Genomic DNA, 17805 nt, shown 5'->3' with positions numbered 1-17805 from the left:
AGTTAACTCAATCGATTTGTGTTGGGACAACATGAAGGAATTGTGTGGAACCCAGCATTTATTACAGTGTAAATACTTGAAAAATGACAAACATTTTCAGTTGTCCAGCCAAATCAATAACAGGTTGGGGACACTGGTAATCAGACATTTTGTAGTGTAGATTATCTTACACTCAACCTGATTTTTGATCCTTCAATTCAATTCAGCTTTATTTGTATAGCGCTTTTACAATGTAGATTGTGTCAAAGCAGCTTCACATAAATGGTCATAGTAACTGGAACAGTGTGGTTCAGGTTTTAGTGTTTAAGTTCAGTTCAGCTCAGTTTAGCTCAGTTCAGTGTGATTTAATCATTACTGAGAGTTCAAACACTGAAGAGCCAATTCATCGATGCGTAGCTCTACCAATCCTGAACCATGCGAGGCAGTAGCGACAACGGAGAGGGAAAAAAAACTTCACCTGATGGGAGTGAAGAAAAAAAACCTTGAGAGAACCAGACTCAGTTGGGCACGACCATTTTAATTTCTCCGCTGGCCAAAAGTCCTTGCTTTTTAAGTCACTGTACTCCGCAAAAGTATGAAGTCACACCAAGACAGTTGCTGCGTCCGAAATCACACACTTCTATAATATGTATGTACTGTATACTATGAAAAACAGAATGCGAAAAGTACCCGGATGACCTACTACTTCCAAGTCCCGACGAGATTTTGAAGTGCACATCCGATGGAAGCTACGCTATCCTATGAAGCACCAAAAGTAAATTCATGGGTGGGAGTGAATTGACGCAACTGTGACATATTGTAGCTATAGTATGTCCAAATTCCATTCGTACTGTTGACATTAATACTGTATACAACATACTTTTACAACGGCCGGGTAGTACATTTAAATTCAAATGCAGTACCTACTGAGTAGTAGGCGATTTCGGATGCAGCCAGTTTCTTCCACATTAAAGTTAGCAGGAAATCAAATTTTCAATGTTTATATTTGCTAGCTCACATTGTTTTTCTTAAGCTGAATAAATAATCTGTGCAAGTTAATCCACTGAAAACAAAGTTAAGGTTTGCTAAAGTAATTATCAAAGAAAATTTGCTTCTGTATTTGGAGTGGAAATCCTTCTGTTAACGTCAACCTAAGGGCTTCCATAGCGACTGTATATTAATACTCCTAACCACACCTCTCTTACCGCTAGTTCGCTATGAGGGAATGATGTGCAAAAGACTGCCCAGTCCCTACTCAATATTATAGTGGGAAATACATCAACATACTCAAATAAAAGTCTTAGCAGCTTCTGGTCCACACAGACATTTCAGAATATTTGACAGCTGATCACCATTTACAAAATCATAGTAAAACCTGAATAAAATCTGGTGATCATGGTGATTACATTTGATTGTAATTCTGTCTCTTTTCAGGATAGTGTTCATCTTGTTCTGCTCAGTAAAAGGAACCTTCTCTTTTGTTCCTCCATATGCCAATTGATATACTACTGCATTTGTCAGTGTTTTGACCCAGATTTGGTTAATGCGCATGTAGTTTAATTTCATATACGACACATATCTTAGAATGCTAGTGGATTCACTGATGATGTTCGATGTCATGGATTTGAACAGTTTACAAGTTAAGGTGGGATATCGATTGAATTGTTTTTTGTTTGTGTGAACATGCTACACAGTTACAGAATTTTTGTCCACACTGATGGAATTTATCAGCAGATCCAAACATTGAGTGATAATCTGCATTGTGTAAAGAAATAAAGAAAAAACTTAGATAATCTACACTTACTTATTACTGCCAATTCATAGACATTTCATATTGACACTTTTGACTAAGCCGGGGTGTCCAAACTCGGTCTTAGAGGGTGGATGTCTTGCAGATTTTAGCTCAAACTTGCCTCAGCGCTGCTGCAAAGCCTAGTAAGAGCTTGATTAGCTAAACCCAGGTGTTTCTGATTGGGGTTGAAACTAAACATTGCAGGACACTGGCCCTCCAAGACTGAGTATTGGCACTCCCGGACTAAGTAAAAGCAGATTACTATACTAAATAACTCCCAGGGCCATTTATATCGAAGTTGATATTTAGCCGCACTATGTTTTGGTCGTTACCCCAATGCTCAATCCCCAACCAAGAGGACCAGGACATACACAAATACACTACAGACAATTTAGCTTACCCAATTCACCTATAGCACGTCTTTGGACTGTGGGGGAAACTGGAGCACCTGGAGGAAACCCAACCACAACATGAGGAGAACATGCAAACTCCACACAGAAATGCCAATTGGCCCAGCCAAGACGCGAACCAGCGACTTGCTTGCTGTGAGGCGACAGCGATACCCACGAAAACACCCAGATTACTATAACTCTTTCAAAATCAATCAAAATTAAGTCAAATGAAGTTTCTCCCATGCTTTAGGAAGTTATTGTTACTCCACTGACTCAAGATACTTCTCCAAATGATGTCAAAAGCTATTGCCTTTCCATGGCAGCATTGTTTCGATGATTGTTTTTGAATTGTAAAGGATATGTGATAAGGTAGCGGGTTAGTTTCTTCTTCTCTGTAGCAGCCATGTTATAAAAGTAGACATGAACGCCTCTCATGAAGTCAGCCAACCCTGGAGCCCCCGGACCTTCATGTGATGTAGTGGAGAGTTCTGCTGACTTTGTTAGACCTTCTCTGTTAGCCGGAGGACTGGAGGAGTGTGGGGACTCAGATGGTGAGGATGCTGCAGGCTTTGAGCTTGATGGAGTGGTGGTGCTAGCAGTGGAAGACACTGTAGTGTGTGAAGATCCTCGTCTGTAGTAGTAACTGAATAATGAGTCAAGGATAAAATAATACAACTATTTCGGTTTATAAATGCCTCATTTCATGTTATTTGAAACTGGAGAATAGTTTCAGATGAAATCAAGCCAAAGTGAATTTGGCTGTAAACTGGTTTCCAAAGCAAACTTTCCAAAAGTTGCTCTGGCTGGTAAAAATCTTGGAAGGAACTATGATCTGTTTTTATTACATAAGTTAACAAAATTAAGTTGTAATTTTGATTAAAACATACTTCCTATATAATAATCCTACATAGTTCCTTTAAAGAATACACTGCATAAAGTGCTGTTTGAATAAACGTGACCAAAAACCTTTGCCACCAAAAAAAAAAAAAACACTACAAAGAAATTATGGCACAGGGTTATACTTGAATATGTATCACATCATTAGAATATTTAACCAGTGCTTCGCATTTTGCTTTCAGTGGGATTCGTTTTGATATATATGGACTTAAATATATCCTCTATACTTGTTAGAGGGGTTGTTTAAAAAGGTTTAAGTAAGGTAGGTTAAACTTATTGAAGAATAAATATATAGTTATTCCTATATATATCAGGGTTCAACGCTAAGGATTTTTTCTACTGGCTCGATTGGGCCAGTGGTTCTGATTTTTACTTGCCCTGCCAAAATTTTTACTGGCCCTACCAAAAAAAAAAAAAAGCTAATAGCTATTTGACTGTGCATATGTGTGTGTGTGAACACAGACAGTGAATTTCAGAATTATTTGTCCCCCTAAATTATTAGCACCCCTGTTTATTTTTTCCCCAATTTCTATTTAACAGAGAGCAGATTTTCTCAGCACATTTCTAAACATAATCGTTTTAATAACTCATCTCTAATAACTGATTTATTTTATCTTTGCCATGATGACAGTAAAAAATATTTGACTAGATTTTCTTCAAGACACTTCTATACAGCTTACAGTGACATTTAAAGGCTTAACTAGGGTAATTAGGTTAACTAGGCAGGTTATGGTAATTGGGCAAGTTATTGTATAATGATGGTTTGTTCTGTAGACAGTCTGAAAAACAATTAGCTTAAGAGGCTAATACATTTGACCTTAAAATGGTTCATAAAAAAATAAAAAAATGCTTTTATTCTAGCCAAAATAAAACAAATAAGATTTTGTTCAGAGGAAAAAAATATTATCAGACAAACTATCAACATTTCTTTGCTCTGTTAAACATCAGTTAGGAAATATTTTAAAAAGAAAAAAAAACAACAAAAGGGGGCTAATAACTCTGTATATATATTTACAGTAATTTTAAAAATGTTTTTTAAGGAAAATTATTCAGTTCATCAAGGCTATGTTTATAAATGTAAAAATGTTTAATTGTTAAATATTTATCAACATTTTAAATAACTGCTTTGTTATTGTATGTAGTTTCAAATAAAATCATTACTCCAGACATCAGATTTTATTACTATTACCATTAATAAATATAATAATAATTAATATTAGTGATTTCTGAAGGATCATGTGACTGGAGTAATGAAGCTGAAATTTCATCTTTAAAATCACTGGAATAAATGAATAAATTAAATAATAAACTAATTTTGAACAGTTATTTTATCGTGCAACATTTCACAATTTGTATTAATGATGAAATAATTGCAGCCTTGGTGAGCAGAAGAAGCTTATTTTAACATATTTAACAATCATACTGATCCCAAACTTTTGACAAGTTGTGTATAGAATATTTTATGAGTGAAAATGTGCACTTTAATTTTAACAACCCACAGACATCGTCACCAAATACAAATCAGAGAGGTCAGACTTTCTCATACAGAGCCTCATTTCAATTTGTAGATATCTATCTATTTAATTAATCAATCTATTAAAGAAACGTTGACTATAATTCTGTATTTTAGGCTTAAATTATAAAGAGACATAGCAGATGAACCTAGACTGCATCAGATCGCGAAGCAGATCAATGTTGATTTTCCTTCAAGCTGTCAGTGCAGAAATAAACAAAACAACTGGCCTAACACAACATATTGTAAGATTAAAACTTGGAAAAAATGATCAGATATTAACTTCGGTCAATTTTCCTAACGGATAAACCGAGATCAGGCTGGATAAACAGCTCTCGGTAATATTTCAGCATGCTTTCACTTTCGCATTTACCGGTAAGAATGACATCTCGCCCTGCTCATCATTCTCTCTTCATAAAGCCGTATATATGGCTATTACACAATCATAATACACTGTGATATAGCCTGGGTCGTTAGTTCGTTGCATTGTTTTGTTTTCTTAATACAATCGATCCGCTCAATAGGACAGAGACCGTCTCATTCAGGCGATCTCGGACTGATTGATTTGGCGTGGATGAGAGCGCAACTGCTGGATATATGCCAAAGAAACGGCGCTAACGGGGGAAACGAGACAGATTCCGAAACAAACGTCTATGTGTGAAAGCACCGTAAGATTGTATTTGCACACAACTGACAGACAGTCGCAGCACGCAGCTCTGGCTCGATCTGGCAGGCAAAAAGGCAGATCGGGCCAGTAACATTCTGTACACTGGCCCGAGTGTCTCGCACGCTGGCCCCGGGCCATCGGGCAGTCCTTATTGTCGAGCCCTGTATGTGTATATATATATATATATATATATATATATATATATATATATATATATATATATATATATATATATATATATATATAAATAAAGGTGTCTTGCTAATCTCTGTTTTTGTTATGGAGGGAAAATATCCATCTTATATTTACAGTATTGCAAAGCTCTCTGTTTAATATTGACCAAAATCTACCCAGGTTAGAACAAACATTTGCAATACTTCTGCAGTAGGATACATGGATGTGAAGATTCCTCTGGTGGCCAGGTGCTTGCGAATGAGTCTCTCTGTACCGTACCAGTTGAAGCCTTTAGTGGAATGACCAATCCGAGGCAGATGGACACTTGCTATGGGACAAAACGCAATGAGGTTACCCAAATCCCACACTCATGCTTTTAAATTGAGTGACAAGGTTTTAAATGGGAACATAATGTGTGAAACAGAAACCCAATGGTTAAACGCATCCATACAGCATGTTTACATACCGTAGAAAAAAAGCACAGTGAAATGCAAATGTCTGAACGACCTCTAAAAGAATTAAACAGACTGTTAAACTTCCAGCTCTTAACATTACATGCATTCTTACTTAAGCATATTTGCTTATAGGTGGGTCACGGGTGGATAAGATCAATCATTGGTGATGCAAACTTTAACTACCTTTTCTAAAATATTAAGGTGTTTTAAGCAATTTTATCTGACAGGCTGGCACTAATATGCAGACATCAAAATTCTCACAACAAGTTTGGAGTTCTCTCATCCTTCCAAAAGAGTTTGTTTTTTCGAGGTATTCTGGGAACATGTTCAGTGCTGAGGATACTTTGCAAAAGCATTTCCTGCTTTTTCAAATTTGTCATTAACAGTGAAAACAGTTTAATATAGGCTTCTCTGAAACTGAATATTTCACTTTAATTTATTTAGGCTAGATTATCATGTTATGCAACAAACCAACATCATCTCACAGCAATTTGTGTTCTGGCGCATACAGCAGACTTATTTTGACGTGCATCAATAATTATTTATTATTCTTGTTCATAGATAACTAAACTGACCAACAAAAGATACATTAAAATTAAGACAAAAATATAGCAAACAAAAATTCATTTCTAAAATATATTTTTTTCCCAAAATATACAAACTATATTTTTGTTTGAACCCCTCCACTACTCTGAGAAGAAGGATTTGATAAATGCTTCACTGTCATTGTATCACAAATCACATTTGCAAGTTATATATTTGCAAATTTTTCATTACGTCATTATTTAAAAGATTATGTATTGAGCATCTGATTTTTTACCTTGGTGCTGATGTGCTTTTATTTTCTCCGTCTCACTCACAGCAAGTTCAGACAAGACAATGTCTAATAAGCAACCCTAGCCGAAAAATATATACTTAGATTTTAAAGAAAATATCTTAATATTAAAAAGAAATCATACATTTAATCCTATCTATATTGTAACAAATGTACTTAAATAATGTAGTTACTAGTTGTATGCAAGCATCAGTGTTTATTGAGATTGAATTAAGATAAAAAAAAAATAAAATAAATTTAATTGATATAATAAACAGTGTTGTAGCAACACTTGTGACTGCTTTAGGAAAACAACGCCTGCCATAGATGACACTGGATGAATGAACGTGAAGGAACTTGTAGTCTGGCAAATTTGTTACCCATGATAAGTCAAGATTTTATCAAGAACAAAATAAAATAAATCTCATAATCTGACATACTGACTTTCGAAACCAACAAAAAAAAAAATCGTGTGATCTGATCAAACTTTAGAAGCTTCTGAAATCTACAGACGAGAATTAAAATACAGACTAGTTTACAGCCCTTTCTCTTGAATATATGAGGAGGAATTGTCCAAATCAGATGGCAAAATCAATATTATGCATTAATGTTAAACAAACATTAATAAATATTTCACAACAATGCTATAACTTTGCTTTAAAAACCTTTTTATAGTCTGTTTCAAACCAGAAGTACGAGATTGCTCATGAAAAAAAAGCAATTTCCACTTCCTAATAAAAATGTAAGAGTCCTGTAATTGTTTTTAGCAGCGTGACCCTTTACATTTTGAAATAAATCCACCTCTTTTAAACAATCCAATCAAACCTCTACTGTCCTGAAGTGGTGTGTATTGGATTTGTGTTTTTAGCCAGGCTTGCTGCACTGATGTGTAATTGAGTGGCAGATATACTTGACATATAAATAGGTTTAGGACCTCTAGTCAATTATTTAAAAAGAAATTCAGATGAATATGAGAAGCCATGTCACTGCAACCAGTTTAGAAGAAACAGAAAAGAGCGCTGAGTACCCTTCTTTTGTTTGGCAGCTCTGTAGATCTTCTTGAGGCCTTCATCCAAGGCAGTGAGCCGAATGCCTGACAACTTGTTGGCTTTATCCCTCTGCTGGGCAACTATGAGAGCCAGCTAGGGAGACAGGAGGCATAAAATGATTAACTAAATTAATGACTGAATTTAATTAAAAGCAGTAGATTAAAGACACAAACAGCTTGCCGACTTACGTAATCTCTTCCACAGAGCCTCGACTGTTTGTCATCAACGGGAAAAAGCAGAACATTTCCCAGCTCTAGGTCTGAAACACACCATCGTCACGACACATTTACGTTGGTCACTACCCTTTCATTTTAACTCAAGCTTGCTAATTTGTAATTAACAAGCAATCATTACTATATTAGTTTTATATTTACTGGTAATTGTTTATTAAATTAATGCTAATGTTGGACACATTTATATACTTAGATTACCTTTGTACTCATGAAACATTAACTGAAGGCTAAATACATAAATAGGTTCATGACGTTGTTAAATATATAAGATCAAGTGAAATCTTTTTCGCTAATCAAGACTGTATTTGTTTGATAAAAAGTAAAATACAATGATATTGTTAAATATTATTTCAGTTTTAAATACTTATTTTTATGCGAACAGTATTTTTTTTAAATAAAATTTATTTTGATGACCTAAAGCTGCCTTTGTGCCATTTAAACCAAGAAAGTCTGATTTAACAATAAAACAGGATCATACATTATTGTAAACAACCCAGAACAGTACAGTATGTTACTATGCAAAAGCACTCCTATTTACAGTAAGCTGCTCTATCTCAAATGTAAATAATATACATTGAGCATGTAAAATCCTGGTAAAAAAAAAACAAAACAAAACAAAACAGGTCAATCGAAACAAAATTCAACTCTGGTGGTTTGGAAAACAGGGAGATTACAACAATGATAATTTTTTTCTCCTTATTTTAAGTTTATTTAAGGGTATAGGATATATTTGCAGAAAGACTTTTAATTAAATGTAAATGATAAACTTTGTGATAAATTTTCCCTTATTTTAAGTTTATCTGAGCTTATATTATACCTACTTTGTATGCAAGACACTTATTTTGAAAATGGGACAGTCTTTAAGGAAGAGTAAGGGATCAATCACACTGAACGTGCTTTTTTTTTTTGCGTTGAGAGGCGCATCTTTTAAATGGTTTACTAATGGCCGTTAGTATTTTGCGTGCTGCTTATGCACCCTGCGTGCCTCGCATTTTAACCACCTGCTGCACCTTGTATTTTTGCCAGTGTTGCCACTAAATATTGCTACATTACATCATACGTCAATTCGTATATTACTGATGTCCAGCAAACTAGGTTACTCTGGTGGTATAAAGATATCTCACTTATTCTAGCTAAAATAAAACTCTCTACTGTACCACTTCAGTACAATAGATTGTCGTTACTAAATTTGTTAAAACTACAGGAGAATTATTATTTTGCAAGCGTATTTCAGAGTAAATCATATTGTGTGTTTGTTTGTGTGTATGTGAGTGTCAAGAACTGACATGAGCTGCTGGAGCATTAGAGCAGAGCTCATTAATATGCATGCCCTGTACAAATATGGTCAAATCATATTAGGGCCAATTCCTAGGGTTGAAAACGGACCTGTAAAAGACTTTCTGTAACAAACAGCACTTTTCTAAGCACATACATTCTATTTAGATATCAGATAACACATTTTAATTCATATATGAATTAAAAGCATGAATTGTCTATTATAAATCAAGCTAAAATTGTACGATTGCTTTTTTTTTTTTACAAAAAAAAAATCATACGTTTGACATTTTATTTTATAGGTTTGACTATATTTATTTAAAATAGTTTTTTAGGAGAAAGAATTAGAGAGCTGTGAACTGGATACTGACGTCAATGTCAAATGTTTGCATTGGCAGAGCATGAATTAAACCTGTCCAAGCAAACATGAAAGAATTTGTCACCTTTCATGTCGCCGGCCAACTCGTACTGCTTCCTCGGCTCGTCTGATCTGAGCTCCAGTGCAGTAAATAATCCTCCCCGGCCCCAGTGTCCAGAGTCATCTATAAAATAAGAGCATCACACACCATAAAAATCAGACCAAATTAGCAGTATGTGGTTGTCAATGGTTTTCTGTCATCAAGATGTCTCTGTTACAGACAAACAGTATTTAGTAGAGCCGTACCAACACAATGCACAATGATGGCATCCTCTCGATCGGCTTGAGGATGAGTTACATCACCCAGCACATATCGAATGGCTGTGTGATCTGAATCGGTGGAGCTAAAGCTGACGTGATCATCTTCATCAGGCTCCATATCTTCACCCTCACTGTCGACGCGTGGCAAACACAGTGATCTGTAGCCACATGAGTCCCACCATGCCATCCTGCCAATGAAAGACAAAGGCATATAGGATATAAAACAGACTCCTACAGGAAAACACAATAAATATATATACGATTTCCAACTTATTCTTATGCCCCATTATGCTTTGTGTGAACGCACTGCAAAAAAGGCTTTTCTTACTTAGTTTTTTCTTGTTTCTATATAAAAAAAATTCTTAAATAAAGAAGCATTTTCTGGACAAGCAAAAAAAATTGTCAAAATAAAGTGAGTTTTTCTTAAAACTAGCAAAATAATCAGCAGGTATTAATCTTATTTAAGAGGTCACGAAACACATTTTTTTGAGATGTTGACAGTCATATATGATCTTCTATGTGGGGCTGCTTTGACACAATCTACATTGTAGATAAAGGGGAATTGAATTGAATATATATGTCCTACGATGCTATAAACACTATTAAGACACATATAATTCACTAAAAAGTAAAAATTGGTTGTTTTTGCGTTGTTTAAAGCAAAGTAGTACTCGCGGTTTAAAACAAAATTTTGAAGCAACGTCACAGCAATGAGATCATTTTGTAAATTCCAGCATGGCTGTCTGCACCGGTCAGTACAAAGAGACATCAATGAGTTTTCAGCAGATCTGTTGATTAATTCATGAGAAAGACTTGGTTCGAACGAATCGTGCCCTATTGTGAACAAGACGCAATTTCAATAATAAGCATGATATAGCTTCAAAAAGTCTTTTTACCTGTTACAGTGTTCAGTGAGACATCACGATGTGTTGCCAACCGTAATTCTAACTAGTAGAAGAAAAATTGTTCGGAGACATGGGTCGTCAGTGTTGCATTTAGAAATGTGCCATGACAAATGTTTTGTTTCCATTTCCCAACAATGAGAGCAGAGCTCGCGTGTGGACCCAAGCAGTTGGATTACAGTGGTCTGCTAACACGCAACAAAAATATGTTTGTAAGAAACATTTTTACCCGAGAGCTTTTCGAATCTGGAAAGGGTGAAATCTGGATTTGCACCGACTTCCTTTTTAAAAAGACGCGGTTCCAGTTTGTGATGATTGTCCTGTCTCTACGAATCTGGTAAGTCTGTGATCAATGTGCTTTGGTTGTGTTTATTCAGATAGCAGTTAAGTTAGTTAGAAGTCAGTTAGTATCGTCAGCAGAACTCTTTCAGTTTTTAAAGGCAAACCTTAGTCAAAACGATTTAGTTACTAAGTTTACAGTGATATCGCTACAATATTGTGGACTGAAAATTCTCCACTTCTACACAGCTCTCAGATCCGCTGTAAATGCTCCTTTCTGAATCACTGTTTATCTCCACTGCACCTGTGTTTGTGATGCCGGTGTGAAAATCAGCTGTCATGCATGTACTGAAACTCCCCTTTTCATGCAAACCCTTCCCTCTTTCACACTCCCACCTAAACAAAGCTAGACACAACCCCTTTCCTGAATTTTTTTCCAAACTAGAGGTGTGAAAACACCCTGCTGAGACAGGGAGGTTTCATGGCTCTTTAAAAGTGAAATACTTTTGATGAATGATGAATTTTGCTTTCATGATTAGAAAATTATTTAGCTTGTTTCAAGGAAAAACTCAATTTTGACACATTATTTCTGAAAACAAGACACATTTTTTGCTTTTGTAAAAAATGTTTCTAAACAACATGCCTCTGCCTCAGTTTTCCCATATGTATATGAATTATTTGTTGTGCATTATTATTATTTAAAGTGATACTTTTCAGTTCTCTTCAAGTTTCCAAAATTGGAAGTACAAACCATAATTTGAAAATGAGGCATCACATGTGTGGAAAAAGGTGTATAATAGTCAAAAATATACAACAAATATACTTTTTCTTGTAATTTAGTTCTTCCTGTTGCTTCTTCCTTTCTTCCTGTAGCTTCGCCCTCTTTGCAGCAGCTGCTTGTCTCTTCTGACGTCTTTCTTCTAACTCTGATTCTGTTAGAGGTCTCTTCTTCCTCGCTGGGTTGATCAAGGGACCAGACAGGGACACCTGATGATGACAGTAACAGACATTTGTTTCAATTTTGTGTTTTTAGTTCAAATAACATATTAAGCAAGTATAAACAAACAAAAAATAAATAAATAAATCATCCTAATGCATTTAGAATGACAGAAAATGAATAATAGCCAAAAAATAGTTCAGTTTAGACTGCTAATCAAGGCTTATGATATTTGATCAAAATAAATGTCAATATTTTTACTCAATTTTATGGATATTAAAATAGTTGGTTAGGTTGCTTTAACTTTTTTTAATTACTTTTGTTAATAAAAAAAAGTAATATGTTTGAAAAATTTTCACCATTGTTCAGTTTTTGGGAAAAAAACGAAACATTAGCTGGTTCCCAAATCGTATACTTAAGCACTATTTTAATTACCCGGATGATGCACTCATTCAGCCGCTAAAATAAAGTGTGGAATGATGGACACTTCACGCACTCAACAGTCGCAGAAGGGGCGGTGCTAACATAACTTTGTTTTTTTTTGATGGTGAAAGCAAAATTCTCCTATGAGAGTGATTATAGCGCCTCCCGATGGTAAATGCGGTTATACTCACGGCAGGTATTATTTGATACTTCGGTCATTTATTTCACTGATTTGGAGACCGTCAAATGTCATTAGGGAAACGGTTTGAATTTCCGTTTTAGTAAAAAAACCTTAGTGCTCCATTTGGGACGACACTACATATATATACTATGCTGTTGAGTGTGTAAGTGCATAAGTACATAGTGCATAGTGTATAGTGTGCCATTTGAGACGCAGCTATACTAATTCTGACACGTACTAAAAAATATGAACAAACAAATCAAACATTCTAAAATTTCATTACATAAAAATAATACGTAATGCTGGTAAGTGGGCAAGACCTAGGATATCGGTAAAATATAAAAGTAACAATTAATTAGCATTTTGGGGCTGCAGTTTAATCCTAAAATATAGTATAACATTTACAAATGTATCATTGTACATATATAAACATATATAAACTTTTATCATTTTGATGTCTTGGATTATATTTATTGCTTTTTTTTGTACTTTTTTTTTGTAAATAAGTAGAAGTTTTAACTGTCAGTTTTAATCAAAGCATTGTTTTTTGTTGTTATTATTGTTCTTACTGTATTTTTTTTAAATTAAAACAATTTACCCCGGCTTTGTTGCGAAGTGCGCGGCCTTCCTTCTCAGCATCCTCCATCTCAGCAAACTGCTTTTCAAGTAACAGTTCAAAGGTCTTCTCATCTTCTGCGCTGGGATCTTTAGAGTAGTCTTTCCCCTCAAAGTAATACATGTGGTCTGAAAGTCAGAAAATCATTAGCAAAATCATCAATTTCCAAGTAGCATAACAAGATTACTGAAAACAAGTGTTGTACTTTGACCCTCCATGTCCTCATCTTCCTCTTCGTTGCTCTCATTAAGCTTGGCGTGCTCTTCGTCCGTCAGCCACTGCCCGTCTCGAGATTGACCCAGAATCAGCTGGAGGTCTACATCTTGAACTGAGCTCTCCTCTGATGACAGCAGCTTATCAACACCAAACTTCAGGATCTCAGATAACTAGATTGATGGAAATTAAGCATATACATTTCCACCAACTCTCAAGATCGATCATAGATTAAATTAAGTCAATAATTTAACTAATCGTTAAACTTAAAAGTACAGATGACATCAAAACTAACCATACTGATTTTGTTAGGTCACATGAGGTGAACAATTCATCTGTGCATGTCATTACAAAAAAATAGTTTGCCCTTGTAATCTAAAATTGAAATCTGAAAAAGCACTTCTTGTTTGTTTTCAGGTAAATTTTCAGATGACATCGGTCTGAGGTATACGCTTATTTTAAGTGTCCGCCATTTTCAAATACGAAAGGGAGGCTGTGAAAGACCTGTAAGTAGAGAACCAGCACTGTAAACATTACAACAACATACTGTGTGCTCTACAAACCTCCAGCTGTTGCCACGATTTCAAAATGCAGATATGGTGTAAACATCTTTTAATATCATTCAGTTAAGTTTAATTTATACAATTAAAAGCATGAGGCATCAAACAAAATACTCTTTTTTTTTTCTTGGTGTTCATGAGAAGAAAGAAACTCAACCAGGTTTGAATCAAGTGAAAGGTAGGAAAACTGTGATAGACTTTAAATTTTTTGGGTGAACCACCCCTTTATAAAACAATATAACTATTAAGATATAATAACTAATAAATAATGTGACTAGCGCCATCTCAAATCTACACAATATATTCTGTGACTCTGTGTAGTTTTCTTCATAAATGTGCATATAATGCATAATCAACCATTAATAAAGTGCATTGATTTAAATTATTTCTCCCCAATAAATCGATCGTTGATTAATCGTTAGCATCCCACTGGGGATGTAAAATGATATCATACTGAGAAAGTGTTTGCATGCACAGTTTTACAAGAAGGGAAACCACAAGTACAAAGATATGAACCAGGAAACGGTGCACAGACACAGAGATGAGATGAGCTTGAAAGATAAGCTCATGTGTCTCTTCACCTGAAGGCCAGAAGCTGCAGACTGAGCCTGGTCCAAAAGAGAAAACCGTCCTTCCTCGATCACGGTGTCTGTGAGACGCAGCTTAGACACAGCGCGGGAATAGATGATCTCTTCTATGGTATCTCTACCAAGGAGTCGGATCACTTTAACAGGCCTGTATGCAAAAAACAGGGATGAGCTTGTTTACTTGGACACCGATACTCCAATTAAGACAATACCTTGATTAAACGTCTACCGTGTAAACAGCCAATTTTGATGACCTTAATCCAACTAAAATCCTAATCGAACTAAACAGAAAACGAATAAAGACTTGTGGAGTATTCCTATTTTAGTCGCATGATTGAAGTGCAGTGAAGACATGTACAGTACACACCTTAATCAAACTGTTACCGTGCAGTACTTTTTAATATATTATGCGACAGGACACACACACACGGCCACTGTCAGGCATTTGAGGACAAACAAAAAAGAATGGCTTTAAAAGAGAGCATATTTTATATGCTGGAAAAAATAAACTTTGCTGAGATTTCAGGAAGAAATGGAGATTATGAAGTGCATTGACTTTGAAGTGACTTTGTAGTGGGGGCATGAATGAAAAGCTAGTGAATTAAATACCAGAGGTGGCCTGTTGTTTAAGAATTCGTTTCCACCATCATCTGTTTGCACGCATAGTGTAAGAAATTAACTACAGTTGAACTTGTCGCAAAATTAAAAACAATTGGCCCAAGTTCACATGTAGTGCCATGAAGAACACAAATGTTGTTCCGTGAAACGCCGGAGGAAAGTAGCTTTGAATGCTGACATAACGATATCAATTGAACTATGTACTATAACGTAAAACGGGAACATGAAAAGAACATTTAAAAAGAAACTCGAGTAAACAGCTTCATATTATTGTCTTATTCAGATTAAGGCAAATAATTAGATTACTGCTGTCGATGTAAACATAGTCAACAATGTTCTTTCAAAGCATGCTCTGTTCCACACAATGAAAGCTTATTCCAAAAAAAGTGGTCTATTCTTCGCAACAACAAAAACACTATCAGAACACTATCAAATGGCTAACAAAAAGTGAACTGGATGTCTCATGGACCATTTTTGTTGTGCTTTTTCCTTTCAAAACACTTCAAAACTAGATGGAACAAAATATATCCATTTAGGTAGTGAAGTACCTTGTTTGACCAATCCGGTGTGCTCTGGCTGCTGCTTGGAGGTCATTCTGTGGGTTGAAATCACCATCCACAAATATCACAGTGTCTGCTGCAGTGAGGTTCATGCCGACCCCTCCTAACAACAACAAGCATTGTATTGTAGGGTCAGAGATGGGACTATTTGCACCCTGTAAAGAATTGTCTACCTCCATAAATGCAAAAAGGTAATGAGTACCTTAATAACTGTGTATATTTTTGTCAATCAATCAATCAATCTAGGGTTGCACGCCTAATCGAAAAAACATCACGATCTCGTTTAGACACTACACACAATCTTAATTCAGATTTTTCTACGATTAAGCTAATTATACTTTCAAGGTCGGGAGAGAAGCTTAAAGATCGTCGCACAAGTCCTCTCAGCAGCATGGATACCTTCAATTGGCGTTAAAAATGTCACATACTGTATTTATAACCAATAATTTACCTATAAATTTCATTTATCTCTTCATGTAATGTTGTATTTGTGGCCGTGAAATTACACGTAAGCTGACCGCGTGGTGTTTGTTTACTACAGAGAGCGTGCACGCATGACGCCTACTTTAGTGAACAGAGCCTGCATAGACTGTAAACAATGAAGTAATGAAGTTGTAAATAACGTTCAGTGTGTTGCACAGAGCGATCATTTGAGGGCTGTGGGGGAGGTTTGATTTGCATGTATGTGTTTTTCTCACAGTGACAGCAGCCATGAGCCGCGCTAGGAAGTGAAAGTGAAACCTGCGCGCACATCATTTAAATGATCATATGGCATTTTACAGTTATGATTACGACAAGCATTTGATATTTTTTCTTTCATATTTTGAATTTTTTCTTTCATAGCGAACACAAAGTGTTGTGAAGGAAAATTAATGTTTACTGGGTCAGTATAACAACCCTAGCCTTATATATATGTATATATATAGATATATATAGATATATATATATATATATATATATATATATATATATATATATATATATATATATATATATATATATATATATATATATATATACATATATATATGAAGCACATGCTTAAAATGAATTAAAACTCTTATTTCTAATTATTTTAATTCATCCATATTAATTCTATAAATGTATCTATAAAGACAAAAAAATACTGTATTATAACAACATTTATAGCTGCATTTATATTTATTCCCTCTGAGCCAAATAATGAGAAAGAACCAAATCTGCTACCACAGCTATGCTGATAACACTTAGATCTACTTAGCCTTACTGCCTAATGACTTCAGTCCCTCTGTGAGTTCACATTGGTGAAATTAACAGTTTGATGTGCCAAAACTTTCTTCAGTTAAACAAAGAGAAAACTGAAGTCACTGCATTTGAGAACAGAGGTGAGGTTTTCAAAGTGAATGCATTTCTTGGCTCTAAGGGTCAAACAACAAAAAATAAGGTTAAGAATCTTGATGTGATTCTGGAGTCAGATTTGAGTTTCAGTAGTCATATTAAAGCTGTAACTAAATCAGCATACTATCATATCAAAAACGTTGCAAGAGTTAGATGCTTTGTTTACAGTGAGGAAACTTGCTCATGCTTTTATAGCAGCAGAGTGGATTACTGTAATTAACTTCTCACTAGCCATCCCAAAAAGACAGTCAGACAGACAGCCAAGATTCTGACCAGAACCATAATATCAGAGCACATCAAACCTGTCCTCATGTCTTTACACTGGCTCCCAGTTACATTCAGAATAGATTTTAAAGTATTATTACTTGTCTATACATCACTAAATGGCCTAGGACCTCAATACATCAAAGATATCCTCTTTGAATACAAACCTAACAGATCCCTCAGATCTTTAGGATCATATAAACTAGAAATTTTAAGTGTTCAGTCAAAGCAGGGTGAATCCACCTTCAGCAACTACGCCCCTCGCTGCTGGAATCAGCTTCCAGAAATGATCAGATGTGCTCCATTATTAGGCACATTCAAATCAAGACTGAAAACACATCTGTTTAGCTGTGCCTTTACTGAATGAGC

General features: G+C 35.3%; 1 protein-coding gene across 3 annotated transcripts in view; it reads right to left on the bottom strand.

Moving 5' to 3' along the window:
- The window catches only part of chd1l (chromodomain helicase DNA binding protein 1-like), a 33441-nt gene that overhangs the window by 1775 nt on the left and 13861 nt on the right, over positions 1-17805 (bottom strand). The window contains exons 13-23 of one of the 3 annotated variants that reach the window (XR_012407224.1): positions 15784-15898; positions 14612-14765; positions 13463-13643; positions 13240-13385; positions 11924-12087; positions 9905-10107; positions 9684-9782; positions 7921-7991; positions 7711-7825; positions 5634-5742; positions 2172-2806 (exon numbers count right to left, since the gene is read on the bottom strand). Coding sequence is in view for 2 of the 3 variants with exons in the window: in NM_200313.1 (NP_956607.1) it covers positions 2525-2806; positions 5634-5742; positions 7711-7825; positions 7921-7991; positions 9684-9782; positions 9905-10107; positions 11924-12087; positions 13240-13385; positions 13463-13643; positions 14612-14765; positions 15784-15898 (1639 nt within the window). In the remaining variant the exon portion in view is untranslated. 3 annotated transcript variants of the gene reach the window in all.

The sequence above is a fragment of the Danio rerio genome, chromosome 6 (assembly GCF_049306965.1).
Source record: "Danio rerio strain Tuebingen ecotype United States chromosome 6, GRCz12tu, whole genome shotgun sequence".
In the NCBI taxonomy this organism is placed as follows: domain Eukaryota; kingdom Metazoa; phylum Chordata; class Actinopteri; order Cypriniformes; family Danionidae; genus Danio; species Danio rerio.
Note: the sequence above shows the minus strand (reverse complement) of the source record. Positions and strands in the feature narration are given on the sequence as shown.